The sequence below is a fragment of the Plectropomus leopardus genome, chromosome 24, assembly GCF_026936395.1.
Source record: "Plectropomus leopardus strain MGB_pleo_1.0 chromosome 24, ASM2693639v1, whole genome shotgun sequence".
Lineage (NCBI taxonomy): Eukaryota > Metazoa > Chordata > Actinopteri > Perciformes > Serranidae > Plectropomus > Plectropomus leopardus.
Window position 1 is genome coordinate 7,094,471 of NC_142199.1, and position 15,964 is coordinate 7,110,434.

At 38.3% G+C, this 15,964-nt stretch overlaps 1 protein-coding gene across 1 annotated transcript; it reads left to right on the plus strand.

The window, feature by feature from the left end:
- The first annotated feature begins 425 nt into the window (after positions 1-425).
- LOC121962760 (cystathionine beta-synthase-like) lies at positions 426-15,866 on the plus strand. Its single transcript, XM_042513048.2, has 15 exons — positions 426-582; positions 5,818-6,117; positions 6,427-6,533; positions 7,539-7,673; positions 7,778-7,857; positions 8,671-8,875; positions 9,198-9,289; positions 9,439-9,564; positions 10,198-10,282; positions 10,365-10,470; positions 11,751-11,828; positions 11,943-12,077; positions 12,222-12,330; positions 12,805-12,889; positions 15,019-15,866. Exons 2-15 carry the CDS (start codon positions 5,825-5,827, stop codon positions 15,150-15,152), a joined length of 1,770 nt encoding a protein of 589 aa, XP_042368982.1. The 5' UTR covers positions 426-582; positions 5,818-5,824; the 3' UTR covers positions 15,153-15,866.
- The last annotated feature ends 98 nt before the right edge of the window (positions 15,867-15,964 follow it).

Sequence of the window (15,964 nt, forward strand, 5' to 3'; positions counted from 1 at the left end):
TATATAACTATATGTAAAAAATATCTACATTGTTTTTTTGTTGTTGTTTTTGGGTTGTTTTTTTTTACAGAAAAAGAGGAAAGATAGAAAATTAGATAAAAGTATTTGGCAATAGAAGCTATAAAACCCCAAACATATGTATATGATGGCATACTTTGACAAAATGGTATTAAAAGTATTTTTTTATATTTTTATACATATGGTTAATAAATTTGGGGGTAACAGTCCAAGCATGAGAAGTTCTCAAGATGTCACATGCGTCAAAAGTGCATGCGTGTGTTTGGTCAATAAAAGGTAAACAGATGGCGCTGGTAACTTAAACACAGCGTTTTTCCGAACCCTTATTGAGAAATCTCTGCTCTGATTGGATGAGTGGACCAAACAGACGCCCCCGCTGCAGCCAATCAGAGCGCGTTCTAAAACTTTGGCCTCGCCCCCTTCGTTAGGTCCACGTGTTTCGTCACGAAAACCGCTGTCTCTCGGAAGTTGCTCACTCTGCATTGTTGTCCTGGGTGCCCGTGGTCGTCGGGGCCATCTGTGTTTTTGTCTTTTACAGGTTTTAGGGCGCATTCAAATCACAAGGTGAGTAGAAATTAAGAAATTCAAATGATAAAGACTGAAATAAATAATGTGTTGATCTATTAGGACACGTGGTTTTCTGACGTTTCGGTGAGACCCTGTTCTGATGCAATACCGTTACTGCGCAGCTCACATTTTTGTGTCTCCTTTTGTCAGATAATGTGTGATTTATATTTCCATTTATATTATTTGACACCTAACTCGATATATATTTATTATTTTTCTGTATGTATGTATTTAATGTGTGTAACATTAGCCGTAGATTCTGACCGTTACGTTGACATTTTTGCCATCCAGTCGGTGCTGAATCATACATATTTGAGCATCTTTTATTCTCTGGATCAATTTATTGTTTGAATTACCTGCCTTTTACTCTGCTATATAGAATTTAGTTACATTTTCACCGGCTGTTCCGGACAGCAGAAGGATTATAGTCTTTTCAATAACGATGGATTTGCGAGTTATTTCATCGATTGAGTGATGATTCATTAGTGATCACGGCGATGAAACCAAAATCGTCGTTCTGTCCGACCAGCTGTCAAAAAAATCCCTAAATATATTTAGTTTATTGCCGTTTTAAAAAATGACCAACTCATATACATGTTTTAGCAGCTGTAACTAGTATGTTTTTGGTAATTTGCCATGACGCGATAATGATACGCAGGGGCGTAGCTTTAGTTTCATCATTGTGGGGGACACAAATAAAACCCGGGTGGGGGGTGTCCTCCACTGGAAAATTTTGAGCATCAAAACTTTAATTTCCTGCATTATGGTTATTTTTTATGCACCAATGTGTGCATCATTTTATCAAAACAAGTCCTCAGCTTCTTTGTATCGTAAATTAAGCATCGAGTCCTTTTAAATATAATGGTGACAAGCTAAAAATCAAACCATTAGTAAAAAAAAAACAAAGTATATTTGTTGTGTTGTTGTTGGAAAACCCCAAATATAACCAGCAAATATTAACATTTTAACAGCTTGAACCTCTCTGCATTCTCAACATTTTGCCTATGAAAACACAGTTATGATTATTATAGTTATTTTCTGTGATAACTTAGGATTGGCACAGGGTTAAAGGTTTATTTCACACTGTCTTCGTGTCTTGTGGTTAATTTTTATGCATCCATTTGCAGTGTTTCTCAGAGGATTAGAATCTGTTTGTGGTAATGACCCTAATATCGGTCCTGCTCCAAAAATGTAAAATCAGTGGTCGGCGGCAGATGTTGCGGTCCAAAAATAAATGAATGTGTGGGAAACCCTGAGTTTGTTCTATTTCTGCACATTCTTTTCACATGGTGTAAATGTTGACAAAATATGAGCTGCTTTCATGGTTTCATTGGAGGAGGAAAAGTGCATGTTCTAAATATAGATGGGGATGTCTCCCCTGCATTTCCCCCCAAATCTCCACCTATGCATTGGAAATTAATCAGCCATAAACAGGTGGGGGGAAAAATCGAAATTTTTGCATAGATTTTTTTTTCTCATAAATTTGTAATACAATGTATAATGTAATGTAACTTAATCTTATTATAAAATAAGTGTTTTCATTTGGTGACATAATGTTGGAAAAAGGTAATAAATTGCAATTAATCACAATATATATGTTTTTCTTTAAAATTGCCATAATATTGTATTGTTTCTTAAGTATTGCAATAATATCATATTTTGGGGCCTCTGGTTATTCCCACCCTTAGCAAACACATCAATTTACTGTATCATAAGACTAAAAAAAGGTTTGTTATTTTTTACTTGTGTTGCTTCATATTCAGAATTTCAAAGCATGTGACTTTGTTCTCTTTTGATCAAGTAATTGATTGATGACCTAATCCTCTCAGCTCAAGAGTAGTGTCTTTATCAGCTCTTTTCCTGAAACATCTAATCACAGCGAGATTACACTTGGTTACCATCTGACCTTGCACTGGCTGTGGGTTTCCAGGTGTACATGCCTGCTGTTTTACGCTGTGTTTCTAGTGCCGGCATTCCTGCTGTTCACATTTGGCCCACCATTTGTTATGGCTGAGTGAATATCTATAGTCTGCTCTTCTTGTGCGATTGACCAGCTGATACTTTGTTGCTGGCAGAGCAGTTATCACACCAACACTTAACACAGTAATTATTGTGCTTTGAGCTCACAGAACATACCAACGGAGATTAGAAATGCCACAACTTAAGCAGATAACTGAGTCTGATAAGGTAAGAATATTAAAAGGGTTTTTCACTAGATTGGTTTTAATGTTGCCAGGCTCAGATCAGGTGACTTGTGTGCTGTGTTCCCTCAGCCTGGTAGGTATTCAAGGATTTTGATTCCCGGCTTACGGGTGGTTTATTCGACAGAAATGGAAGTTTTTCCTCGTTAAATCCCCTTGCGAGTCTTTCCAGCCAGGCAGCCTGAGCTCAGAGCCGCATGTGCTCTCACAGAGAGGATCACATTGCCCCTGTTGAACCCTGTAAGGCCACCAGATACTGCAGACTCTTTCCCACGTTCACCGCAGCACTTGTGAAACCTTAATTAGCGGTGTGACGTCTGGTGGCTGCAGAGATCTGATATCAAGAATTGAAGTAACACGTGAGCATGTAACGAGGGTTAACACTTGGTTGCTGTACCATTTTTCATTTTGTGAATAGATGGTAATCAGGTGGATTACTAGGATTACTACTAGTTAACCCTTTAAAACCTGGAGTGACCTTATTAGGGACAAGAAATGTCCCACAAATTTTGAGAAATTATGCAAAAAAATTAAAACTAAAACAAAGTTTATAAAAGGAGGATTGTTTGAAAATTATTTTTTAAAATGTACAGAAGATTCTATTTATAATTTTCAATGTGTTTTCGATCTATATGTTTATTTCATTTCCAGCACGTTTTTTTTTTTTTTTTCAAACGTTAAACAAAGAAAGAAGAGAAGAAGAGAAAACGTTCATACCAAGGAGTCATTAGATTTTGTTTACGAGGATGTAAATAACTTTAAAGCAGCGTGCCTCAGGGCTGTTTTCTCTCCTGTGCAGACCTGTTTGCTTAAGATAGTTGTTTGACTCTGTGGACGTCGTCTGAACCCTTGGTGCCGTCAAAGAGGGGTTTTAAAAGCTGGCCTCTGTGTTTGCACTGCACATTAGAGAAGGTTCATCTGCTGCCATTTCTGACACAGAGGAGAAACCTAATGCATGTATGAAACATATACGTCAGAATATATAGCGTTTTTTTAAGTATTTTTGAAGTAGTCACACGCTGTGGTGCACGATCAGGAGAGGCTACCTGGGAAAATGTTTGCCCTACTAGTAAAGAAAGAGGTCCATTTACGGAAATATCGCAATACATTTCTGTCTTTTGCATGTTAGCGTGCAGAAATTTCTCTGCATATTGTTGGGCTGCACCTCAGTTATTTTCATTTGCAATGAATCTGCAGATTATGTTGTTGATTAATCTTTTGGGAAAAACTTGGAAAATAGTGAAAAATATCACACAATTTACTAATTTTAGATAGTCTTCACATAATATAAAGTTTGAACTTGTTAGTTTGATTAAAAAAAAAAAAAACAGCTTTTAATCAGTTACCAAAACAATTGCAGATTAATCGTCAACTAATCCCCCTTTTGCCTGCCCAAAATTGTTTTCTCAGACTTGTTATATTTCTCTTCATGTTATACTGAACTCCAGTTTAAGATAATGTTTACCATTTAGTGACTCTTAAATTGTTTTACAACCAATCAGTCAGTCATTTAAGTTTCACAGACACAAAGATAACCTGAGGTGGACACACACGAGTGTTTGCCTGGAAATGCATAAGAATAAGCAGTAAAAGGGATTTTGCTCTTCATATCAACAAATGAAATAGATGAAATTGTATAAAATGCAGTTTCAGTGAAATGTAGCCATATTAGTTTAATCAGTTTGTGCGTTAAAAGGACAGTAATCGTGAATATAAGTCTGGACGGTCTGAGGTAGTGTCTTCATTTATGATGCTAGCTGCTTGAGGGTTGAAGATGTATACGTAAGATGTATACTGATGTAACCGGTAAAATGTGTCATTCTTAGTTTTCAGTCAGTGAATGATGCAATATTAGCAGAAGCTCGATCAGCCACTCCTGCACGTCTTTCCACTACTTTCTGTTCTGTTTTCACATGTTGAGCTGATGAAATTTAGAGAGTGGTTGACTAATGTGTTTGCTCCTTATGACATTGTTAAAATATCAAGTCATGAATGTGCGCAGAACTGACACTATGGGAGAAAAAAGGTGAGGGGGAAGTTGCCAAAAGCTCCTGGTTAAGGATGACGAGGCGTTATTTGTCAGCGCTGCTATGACTCAGCATTTAGGAAGAAAAGAGTGGTGAGTTTTCGCTGGGTGTTGCTCATGTGTGGTAACATAACAGTTTAGTTAGAAATGAATTTAAAGGAATACTTCACTAAAACGATCATTTTTATATTAATTACTCATTCTGTATAACATTGAATTTATTTGTAAAACGTTGGTTTTCTCGCATGCCTTCATGGTGAGCGGAAAATCCAAAAAGTAAGAAAAGTAATGATGAATTGGAGTAATTGGCAGCCACGTGAAACAATCTTTTCATTGAAATCCCACCTCCCAGCTCGTTCTGCTATCGATCACTCACGTCTATTTTCTGGCCAATGAAAGTGCTGGAATTTGGGATTTCAGAAAAAAAAGCAGAGTTTAGGTCCAGATGCATGAAAGTGGCGATGAGGACCTACTGTTGCATCTGTTTACTGATGGAGGCAGCTGCAGCTCCTGCTTTTAGCGAGGTAAAGTTACTGTTATTGTCAGTGGAGTCGAGAACTTACAGGTGTTTTAACATAGTTTCAGTGTTGTTAGACATGGATCCATTTAAATTCATTTTATCAGGAGCTTTCTGTGTTTTTGGATCTTTCATTTACTGCAGAGGCTAAAAATTTTACTCACAAAGTCAAGGTAACATCAGGTGAGTATTTGATTAACAAATGATCATTTTGTGGGTGGAGTATTTGTTTGGGCATTATAAAGCTCAGTGGTATGACTCAGCGATAATAAAAGAAAGGAGTGGCTCTGTGTTTGTTTTCCACTGGGTGCTGCGGACATGTGGTGACATATCATTATCAGCGACGGGAGACGTACATTTACTGAGAGCTTCGAGCTGGAGATGGTTTCACAGTTTTTGCTGGCAAACTTGCAAAACAGAACATTTTAGTGTGTATTAAAAAACCTCCCAGATTATAAAATAAACCTTTTCCCTGTGTTTTGTTTCAGGTAAGCCATGCCGTCAGTCCCCTCAACCAAAGAGACCCCCGTCAAGGGCCCCGTGTGCCCTCACGCTGCCAAGCTGCTCAACCACACCAACGGAGAGGGCAAACTCCGGGAGGGTTCGTTCCCTGTGAACGGGGTTGACAAGCTGCCGCCGGCGGACACGGAAGAGGCCAACAGAACCATTCAGATCAACACAAAGAACGGCGCTACTGAGAGGAAATGGATCCGGCCCGACCTCCCCAGCCGCTGCAAATGGAGCCTTGGAGCATCGAAAGCTGACTCCCCACACACACAAGCCCAAAGGTCAGCGTGATGTTCAAATTTCAACCAGTTTTACACGTGAAACAATTGACTGCCGGCAAAATGTCAACTCAGCACTTGGAGGTGTTTGCACTGAAAGTTGTTTTTGCACAGATATTAATTATTTCTTTGTTTAAACTAAAGAAGACCCAGTTTTGTCTAACCCTCTGGGAGTGCCTCTCTTCAAACAAATGGAAACAAACATTATAATCTCACTATTGGTTTGAGTTAGATGTTGGTGTGATCATTTTGCAGTGAATCTTTGTTCATAGTTTCTCTGAATGTGGCTGAAACACTGTTTTCTCCTCACAGAGAGGTGGCTCCAGCCATTCTCCCAAACATCCTGCACAGGATCGGAGACACTCCCTTGGTTCGCATCAACAAGATCCCCAAAGCGTTTGGACTTAAATGCGAATTACGTGAGTCAAACCGAGACATATCCTGAGATCAGACAGGTGTGACCGTTGATTACTCATCGGTGTGTAAAAACACGAGTGGTGGGTTGAGACTTGTTATATGTGTTGCAGGTCAGGATTCGTTTCATTTTAAATAAGACGTACACTTGAAGATAGATTGCATCATTCAATTTTCTAAATCAATTCGTGTCAAAAATTACCTTGAACCCTTTGAAATTGGTTTTCAGACACCTTTAACAAGCATTGAAATTATCTGAACAGCAGTAAATTGGTATGATTTCTTTTCAAAATAAATTCGGCAAGAAATATCCCAGAAATTACAAGAATTTTGCAAAAGGAGACATTTAAAGATGCTTAAAAAGAGAGAGAATCATCCAAAAACTATCAAAAAACTAAGGGATTTTTTTTTCAGAAAAATTCTTCTTAATTTTTGTAAATTTATATTTAAAATTCTGTTTTCTTTTTAATGTTAGGATTTTTTCAGGTCATTTCTTTTTTTTATTTATTCATTTGCTTCAGGTAATTTTCTTGTACCCTTTTGCTTATTTGTTGCAAATGTTTGGGTCATTTTTTGTTAGTTGCTCATTACCTTCTTTCCATTTTTTTTAAGGAAATCAAGCGAATTTGCCCAGGTTTTTAAGGGTTAAAGGAATACTTCGACACTCAAATTACCATTTATATATCAATTACTCACCCCTGTTATGTCATTTTTTTTAAAGAAAACTTAAAAGTTTTCCTTTTAAGTCTCCAAAGTGAAGAAAAAAAACAAAAACTAAGGAAATGGTAGACAGATGTGTTGATATAGTTTTGATGTTTTTAAAAGTGGACCACAGTGACCTCACTTCATTAAGAATAGTCTCTGTTTTTTCATAGTTCACCGCAGAGCCACTCAAGAAAAACAAAGTTTTCCTCACAAATTCACACACTATGAGAAGTTGATATATGAATGATAATTTTGGGATGACATATTCTTTTAATGTAACAAATCATTCTGTTGTGTATTTGCAGTGGCCAAGTGTGAGTTTTTCAATGCCGGCGGCAGCGTCAAAGACCGGATCAGCCTGCGTATGGTGGAGGACGCTGAGCGAGCGGGGATCCTCAAGCCTGGAGACACCATTATAGAGCCAACCTCTGGAAACACTGGTAATGAACCGCATGTGTTGCTATGGTGGAAGAAGGCATTTATCAGCACTAATGGTATGTTAATTATGAAAGCAGCAGTGTTGTAAAGTTTGTGTGTTTTTTAGGTATTGGATTGGCTCTGGCTGCAGCTGTGAAAGGCTACCGCTGCATCATCGTCATGCCAGAGAAGATGAGTATGGAGAAGGTGAGATCTGTCAGACTGAAACTATCACTCTGTCACAGTGCCTATTTCTGTTTTCTGTCATAGAAAATCAAAGAGTTACTACTCCTGCGAAAGTCAGTTTTGTTATTAGTCGTCAATGAGCGAAATGAAAAACCTGCTGACACACTTTGAAGCTTTTATGCCCTGATGAACTCCTCACAGCAACACACGTGTATTTTTTCTGTGCAGAAAATTCACAGAATGATCTAGTCATGAACTGATTCTCTATATGTATAGATATTGTAAGGGCCATTTCAAGAGGTTAATATGCGTGTGTGTAGGACACTAAGTTGTCCTCTAGGTGTGTTGTGAGACGGTGGGAGCACAAATAGTTTTTTGTCCGCAACGCCGGCACGCCAGGCCAGGTTAAGTCTCGTTGATGTAGTTGTGATTGCTGGATTTATGGATTTTGATGGACACTAATTGTTGGACTCATGTAACTCATGTTGCATGTAACACATGGAAGACCAAAACGGTGAGCAATAAATAATCCATAAAAAGGAAAAAGAAGACGTCGGATGTTTAGCCCATCTATGCAGCCCCTCAGTGGCTTTAAGTTTTAGGCTTAGTCGCTAATATATATATATATATATAAGTGGTCTTGGTTTTGGCAGACAGTTCTGACATGACACAGCTTAAATGTATGACAAAATAAAGACATCATCTGATGCAGTGTTATTTTGTCACACGGCCATTTTCTGTGCAAGTATATACAAAAAAAAAAGTTTTATTAGGAATCTTTAAGTATTAGTGTAATATGTTTGTCTTAGATTTTTCAGTTTTTCTTTGATACAGGTGGATGTCCTGAGAGGTCTCGGAGCCGAGATTGTCCGCACACCCACCAGCGCTCGCTTCGATTCACCAGAGTCTCACGTGGGCGTGGCTTGGCGCCTTAAAAATGAGATCCCCAACTCTCACATCCTGGACCAGTACCGTAACCCGAGCAATCCTCTGGCTCACTACGACACCACAGCTGAGGAGATCCTGGAGCAGTGCGACGGTACAAAGTTACCCGTGACACAAACAAAACATCTGTGAATGGCGACTTAATTGTGTTGAAAATCAAAGTCCACCCAGCATTCAGAGGGTTTAATTTAAAGTTTTGAGAAGATACAGTACCGGTTTTTGCAATGAAATTGTTACAGTAATGTAACAAATGGAAATGGAAAATGTATTGTCATGTTACATTATGTGTCCTTGGAAAAGTCATGGGCAAGTTTCTGAAATTTTGAAAATGTTTGTCTGTTCAAATTTCTGATTGTGTTGCCGTCTGTTCAAATACATTTTTATCAGTCGAGTGAACCTGAATTTTCTCCCTACAGGTAAACTGGACATGCTGGTGGCAGGAGCAGGCACAGGCGGGACGATCACAGGCATCGCCCGCAAACTGAAGGAAAGATGCCCAAATATCAAAGTAAGATATCTTTCACCTGAAGTCAAATAGTCTTGTTTTGTTTTCTAAGATCATATTTCTGATTATTCTGTTTTGAAGCAGTGGAGCATGGCTGGACTAACGGTCTGCAGAGCGACTCGTTGTTTATGAATGGCATGTATTGTGTGCAGATTGTTGGTGTTGACCCAGAAGGCTCCATCCTGGCTGAACCCGAGGAGCTCAACAAGACCGATAAAACCCAGTACGAGGTGGAGGGTATCGGCTACGACTTTATCCCCACCGTGCTCGACAGATCAGTGAGTTTCATCGACCGTTTTTACCTCACCTCACTTATTTTTATGTTTAACCCTTTGAAACCTGCATCAACACCTTTCACAAGCTGTTTGAATCTTTGAAACCAGGTAAATTGGTTTTAAAAACATGGGTGAAAAGGCAGTGACCAAGATGGCAAAAAATGTCCCACAAATTTTTCACAAGCAAGAAATTAGTAAAAAGTGACAAGAAAATTACCTAAAAATGAGCTTTAAAAAGATACTAGAAAATGATCCAAACAATAGAAACAACTGTATTTATAGTTATAATAATTTGATTTTTAAAATTAGTTTAAATAACCTAAAATACATTTAATAAATACATGTATATAAATTTCATTTTCAGATTTTAAAGGTCATTTTCTTGTTTGTTTGTGGGTTTTTTTTAACCTGCTAATTTTCAGGTTTTTTCTTTGTTGTAACCTTAAATATTTTTTTGCACATTTTGGGAGTGTCTCTTGCTTTTTGTTGCTAGTTGCCTTCTCCCCATGTTTGGAAAAGAAATCAAATTATTTTGTTCAATTTTTAAATGTTAACTGACCCACATTATTTAAAAAAAGAGACATATCCGTCCTAATACTCATGGAAACAGGTTTTAATTTTTCTATTTTTTTTTAGGTGATTGATACCTGGTACAAATCGGATGATGAGGAGTCCTTCAACATGTCTCGCATGCTCATGAGAGAGGAGGGTCTGCTGTGTGGTAAGCTCTCAGGCTCCCAAAGACACCAGAGGTCTGGTTGAGGTTATAAAATGAGCTCAACATTTATTTTTGTCTGCGACAGGTGGCAGCTCCGGGACCGCAATGGCAGCGGCAGTAAAAATGGCCAAAGAGCTGGAGGAGGGTCAGCGCTGCGTGGTCATCCTGCCAGACTCCATCCGCAACTACATGTGAGAATCCCCATCAGACAGTCTGTTTCTCTAACGTCAAAAACATTCATTAAAACAGCAACTACTTTCTTTGACAACTCGAAGCAGGTCTTGATGCACTGTGTCAGCTTGCCTAGTAGTACATGCGCCTCCCATTGTTTGCCATATATTCAGTAAAGAAACTGTCCTGTAACTTATTCCCAATTAATTTGTGCAACAAATTGTGTCCAAAAAAATAATTGATAGATAAAAAGGTGAAAAAGGTTTTGCAGATTTTAGGGCTATGAAACATTTGAAAATACTCCAAGAAATGATATCCAAATCAGCAAAAATACCAATGGCACTGGCTGTTACAGAGTTCGAAGGGGTCATTATCCTTTGGGGTGCAGTTTTGGCACCCCCCTCTGGTTGGTGACCAAGGCAACCGCATATCTCGCCTATAATCTGCCAGCAATAACAGATAGCTTTGTTCAGGTGGCAGCTCTCCTGTTTGTCACTTAATTTTTTTGCTACGTCCAGCTTCCCCACGTGGCCAATCAAGGTCATTTAATCAGCATAATTTCAAGGAGATCAGTAGTAGAAGTATTCAAAGCTACTCAAGCAAAAGTACTAAAAAGGAGGGAGAAAACAGGGGATTTGTACTTAACTCATTGAGTGCCAGCCCTATTATATAAATGAAAGTGGCTTGTGCCAGCTTTTCGGACCATTTTAAGTCATCTTTCAAGACCCACAGAATATTTTGTACAAAGACTCTGAAGACACAGAATAGCTCAAATAAAAGAAGAAACTCTCTTTTTTGTCGTGGTAAAAAACGTTAGTTTGCACCTTGTTCTATTCTTGCTTTATCTGAAGTTGAATAGAGGCTAGTTTCATCAAAAAGACCACTTTTTTGCTAAAAGCTAAAAAAAAATGCATTTTTGTGAAAGGGTGTCTGTTAAGTAAAACAGTGATTTGAATGTACAAATCACTCTGCTCTCTGATCCCGACTACTCCACTTCATGCTTTGACCTACCGTCTTTTGTACCACAACTACGAATCCCAGCAGCCCCAAAATTTCACACAGGGAGCATGAGAGCGCCCCCTTGTGCCAGCTGCCGAAAACACACTTTGACGTATATATACGTCAGTGGCACTCAAGTGTTTGCTTTTAAATGATGTATATATACATCAATGGTGCTCAGTGAGTTAAGTACACTACTTGAGTAAAAGTGCTTATTTACATTCCACCACTGCTTAAGGTCAGCCGGGTCTTCAGGTCTTGATTGTGATTGTCATGCTGTTTTTTTTCTTTTTCTTTTTAGGTCTAAGTTCCTGAGTGACAAGTGGATGGTCCAGAAGGGCTTCCTGAGTGAGGAGGACCTCATGGTGAAGAAACCATGGTATGTATAATTACAGGGTGGATTCTCTTCTTATGCAAATCCCCTGTGCTGTTTCCTCTCTGTGTTATGCAAATTAGGTTGTGCAAAACCTTGTAATTTCTCTGTGATCATCAGGTGGTGGAACCTGAAGCTGCAGGGTTTGAACCTGTGCGCCCCGCTGACCGTCCTGCCCACCGTCTCCTGCCAGAGGACCATTAAAATCCTCAAGGAGAAGGGCTTCGACCAGGCGCCCGTGGTGGATGAGGCTGGGTGAGCGTCCTGAGAGAGAAACGAGCTTACGGTTATGTTGTGCTCAGCAAAGGCTTTAAGTATAACCCGTATGTGTGTCTGTGTGTGTGTGTGTGTGTGTGTGTGTGTGTGTGTGTGTGTGTGTGTGTGTGTGTGCGCGCGCAGGTTAATCCTCGGCATGGTGACTCTCGGGAACATGCTCGCCTGTATTCTGGCAGGGAAGATCAAGCTGTCAGACCCGGTCAGCAAAGTGCTTTACAAGCAGTTCAAACAGGTCAGACGCTCACCTAAACGCTCTCTTTTCAGCTCTTTTATTCAAAGAAATACAAAGTTTTGTGAAAGTGATGCCCCTTAGAGGTTTCATAGCCTTAAGGTAAAGACTAAATTCTCAAATATGATTAGCTGACAGCAGCCAATGAGACGAACCAGTTCAGGGGAGGATCTGAAGGTGAAAAGGCTGTAAATTAAATCGATTAAGGGGATTTTAGAGAGTCAGCGTGTGAAACAAGACGAAGTCCAGTTGAGATGTTTTGACTGGAGTTTGTCCAAATCAGATTGTAAAACCAGACAGTTGTAATTTTAGTCTTCCAAGCAACTGTTATCAAAAGTTTTATAGTGAGAGGAAAGTTTTATGACTTTACAGACTTATAAAATCCAGAATAATTTCCCCATGAGGTCCTTGTGAATGAGTTGTGTTCATTTAAATATGAATGATTTGATTTCATTGCTGTATTTCTGTCCTTTTTAGATCCGTCTGACTGATAATTTGGGAAAGCTATCCCGTATCTTGGAGACTGACCACTTTGCCCTCGTGGTGCATGAACAGATCCAATGTAAGTACATTCTCACACAGCCACATATACACACGTCCAACGAGCATCTTTCTTGGGCTCAAAATTTTGATAAACTCATCAACTATGTCTACATGCGTACGCCACTTTTGGACCACAACCAACCAGTTGGAAACCACTTTGTTAGTGCGCATTGATCAGATTAAGCATGGCTGCATGTAAACAGGAATATTAAAGGAATAATCATTTTTGATTGAATATCTAACAGCTGAGTTAGGAATATTATATTTTTATAAATAAGGGCAAAAATCGTAATGTAAACGTAGTCACTGTGTGCAAAATGTTTTGCTTTGGCTCCCCCTGGTGGTAGTTGTATTAAACCTAAATCACTAGTAGCGGTGATTGATTTTATTTGTCAGATAAACGATCAATGTCTTTATTGCAAGTAACCTAGATGCGAGTTTGCACGTGCAGGGTCAGTGTCTTCCTCAAGGACACACTATTGACAGCCGCAGCTCGAATGTGGACCCGAGACCCTTCCACACCCACGTTTCTATGATAACATCGGTCTGCCAGTGGGCCGACTGATCATTCCTCTCTGATACACGAGTGTCAAAGTGCAGCAGAAATGGGTTTTGGACAAAATGAACAGTAGTTACATAATTCAGAAACATTATATAAGAAGCATTCAAATGGGGGATGACTTTGATAGTACCGTGTAGCTTTTATTGTGTATTTTTCTTTGATTTTAGGTGTTAAATAGGAAATCAGCAAAATTATTCTCTGGATCTGAACACGAAAAAACGGCATTATGTCTAAACACACAGTTTACTGAATTCATTCGGGGTTTATACGTTTTTTTTTTCTCTTTAGCAGCTGCACTAAAATAATCCCCGGTGTGGTGTGCCAGAGTACGAGTGTCAGATCAAAGCTGGACACACACTGACCTTTAAATATTGTGAAATTGCTCTTACACACATTTTATGAAGCCACTGGCCAAGTTTGATTTTGTCCACACTGTATAAAAAAAATCCAGTAACTTTAAATCAGAAAGTATGTTAAAATCTAAAATAGAAATACAGTAATAATAAAAACAATGTTAACATTAGTATGTAAAATATTTAAATTGTAAATGTTTAGAATGTGCTGAGTGTGTAAAAAATATAAAAACTTTGTTCCGTATGCTACAAAACAATATATAAAACTAGTGTGTTAAGTTAGAAATATAAAATATTTGTGTGATGCTACAGTGAACAACGCAATATATGCATAAGTATGAATAACAGTAAGAATATATACAATATATATGATATCTGTAGCAATATACATTTAAGAGTTATATTGCATATTTGAATAATTGCACAGAATATTGCTGTAGCTGAATTATTGCACACTTAAGACTGTGTATATTGATCAGAAATCATTGATCAGCAGCTTTCTCTTCCTCCACGAAACAAACAGACCCAGTGATTTAGAACGGTAAAAACACTGAAGAAAGCAGTTTAATTTATATATACATATATATCACCAATACGCCCCTCAAACAATATTAGTTACAAACATACTTCATCTCTCGCAGTTTTCTTTATACTGTCATCTCACATGGTTAACATGCAGTGTTACAGTAACTGTAGTAGGCCAAACTGTAGGTCAACACAGACAAAACGATAGAAAAAGAGCACAACAACCATCAGCTCATTCCAAAAAATAATTACATAAGTAAATATTAAGACAGTAATTTATATTAATAATAATATTTTTAAAAGATGGATGAATAAATACATAATGTGTTTTTCTCATGACCCTATCTTGCACCAGTTTTTGGTTTGTCCGTTCTGGGCCACTGTTGAAACAACATGGTGTGCTCCAAAGACGAGGAGCCGCTCCCTATGTAGATAAAGTGACTCCTTCCAAGGTAACAAATGCACAGTGATGCTCATTTTCAGGTGATTAAACACTAAAGAAAATGAATCAATTTCTGCCAATAAAATCCAACACACTGGGGCTTTGAATATAGAATTTGCAGCACCACTTTTTCTAAAAGCAAAATAAGGAGTTTTAAAGTGGAAACAGTCATGTCGGGGAAGCAGGGTGGTCATTATTTGCGATGTACTCTCAATCCTTCACTCCATCTTCATCACTCTCTCTCTTGCATCCTCTTCTTCCCGCAGACTTGACAGACGGCTCTCCGAGTCTGAAGCAGATGGTGTTCGGGGTGGTGACTGCCGTCGACCTGCTCAACTTCGTCACAGGCCGAGAAAGGAGAGAGCGCTCAATGTCAGAGTCCACCGATGAGCTCAACTGAAGCGCACAGTACACACTTGTACATTTCTAACACAAACACAATGATGAGTTTAGTAGACGTGTCTGAATGACGGAAAATATAATCTTGTGAAGTTTTTGATCGAGGTTGCTCTTTATAAAAGATACATTTTTTTGTATGTTTTAAGTCTTAAGGTATGATAAGCAAAATATGCGCCAGTATGTTTCGTAGGGTTCCTTATTATATGAAGCAGTTGATTATTACTTATATTTGCTTTTAGCACTCAAAGCAATTTTTTTTAAGTTTCTAATGTGTAGAAAGCTTTTTGTTTTGTATCTGTTGCTGTTTTGTTTGTCTGAAAAATACAAAGATTGTTTCACCGTGGGCCTTGTGCACCAATCAAACATCAGATATAAGGCATAGAATTATATAAAAGCCACATTCATGTCATTTATCCAGATTATTATACAAGTAGGAAGCTGCTGTATATACGCATATTATCTTTCCAGTGCTGCTCATTACGTGCTGCGTTTCCATTTGTGTATTTGTCACAGAAAGAGAAATCAATGCAGAGTGTAATCAAATTTCTTGAGAGAAATCGTGTTCTTTTAATTTACTTTTTCCACACAGCGGCGCCTGTGGTGTAACTGTAAAGAGGTCTTGACTATTTAATCTTACCTGTGTCTGAGAGAAACATTTTGTATTGCATCATTTTTTCTTTAATGAATGTGTATGATTAAATAAAGTTTAAAGGAACTCTGTGACTGTTTGTTTACAGCCAATTAGGTTTATTATGCTTTTATTTTTGTACATTTTTTCTGCTAAAATTGCCCAGAGTGCTGTTTTATGTAAAA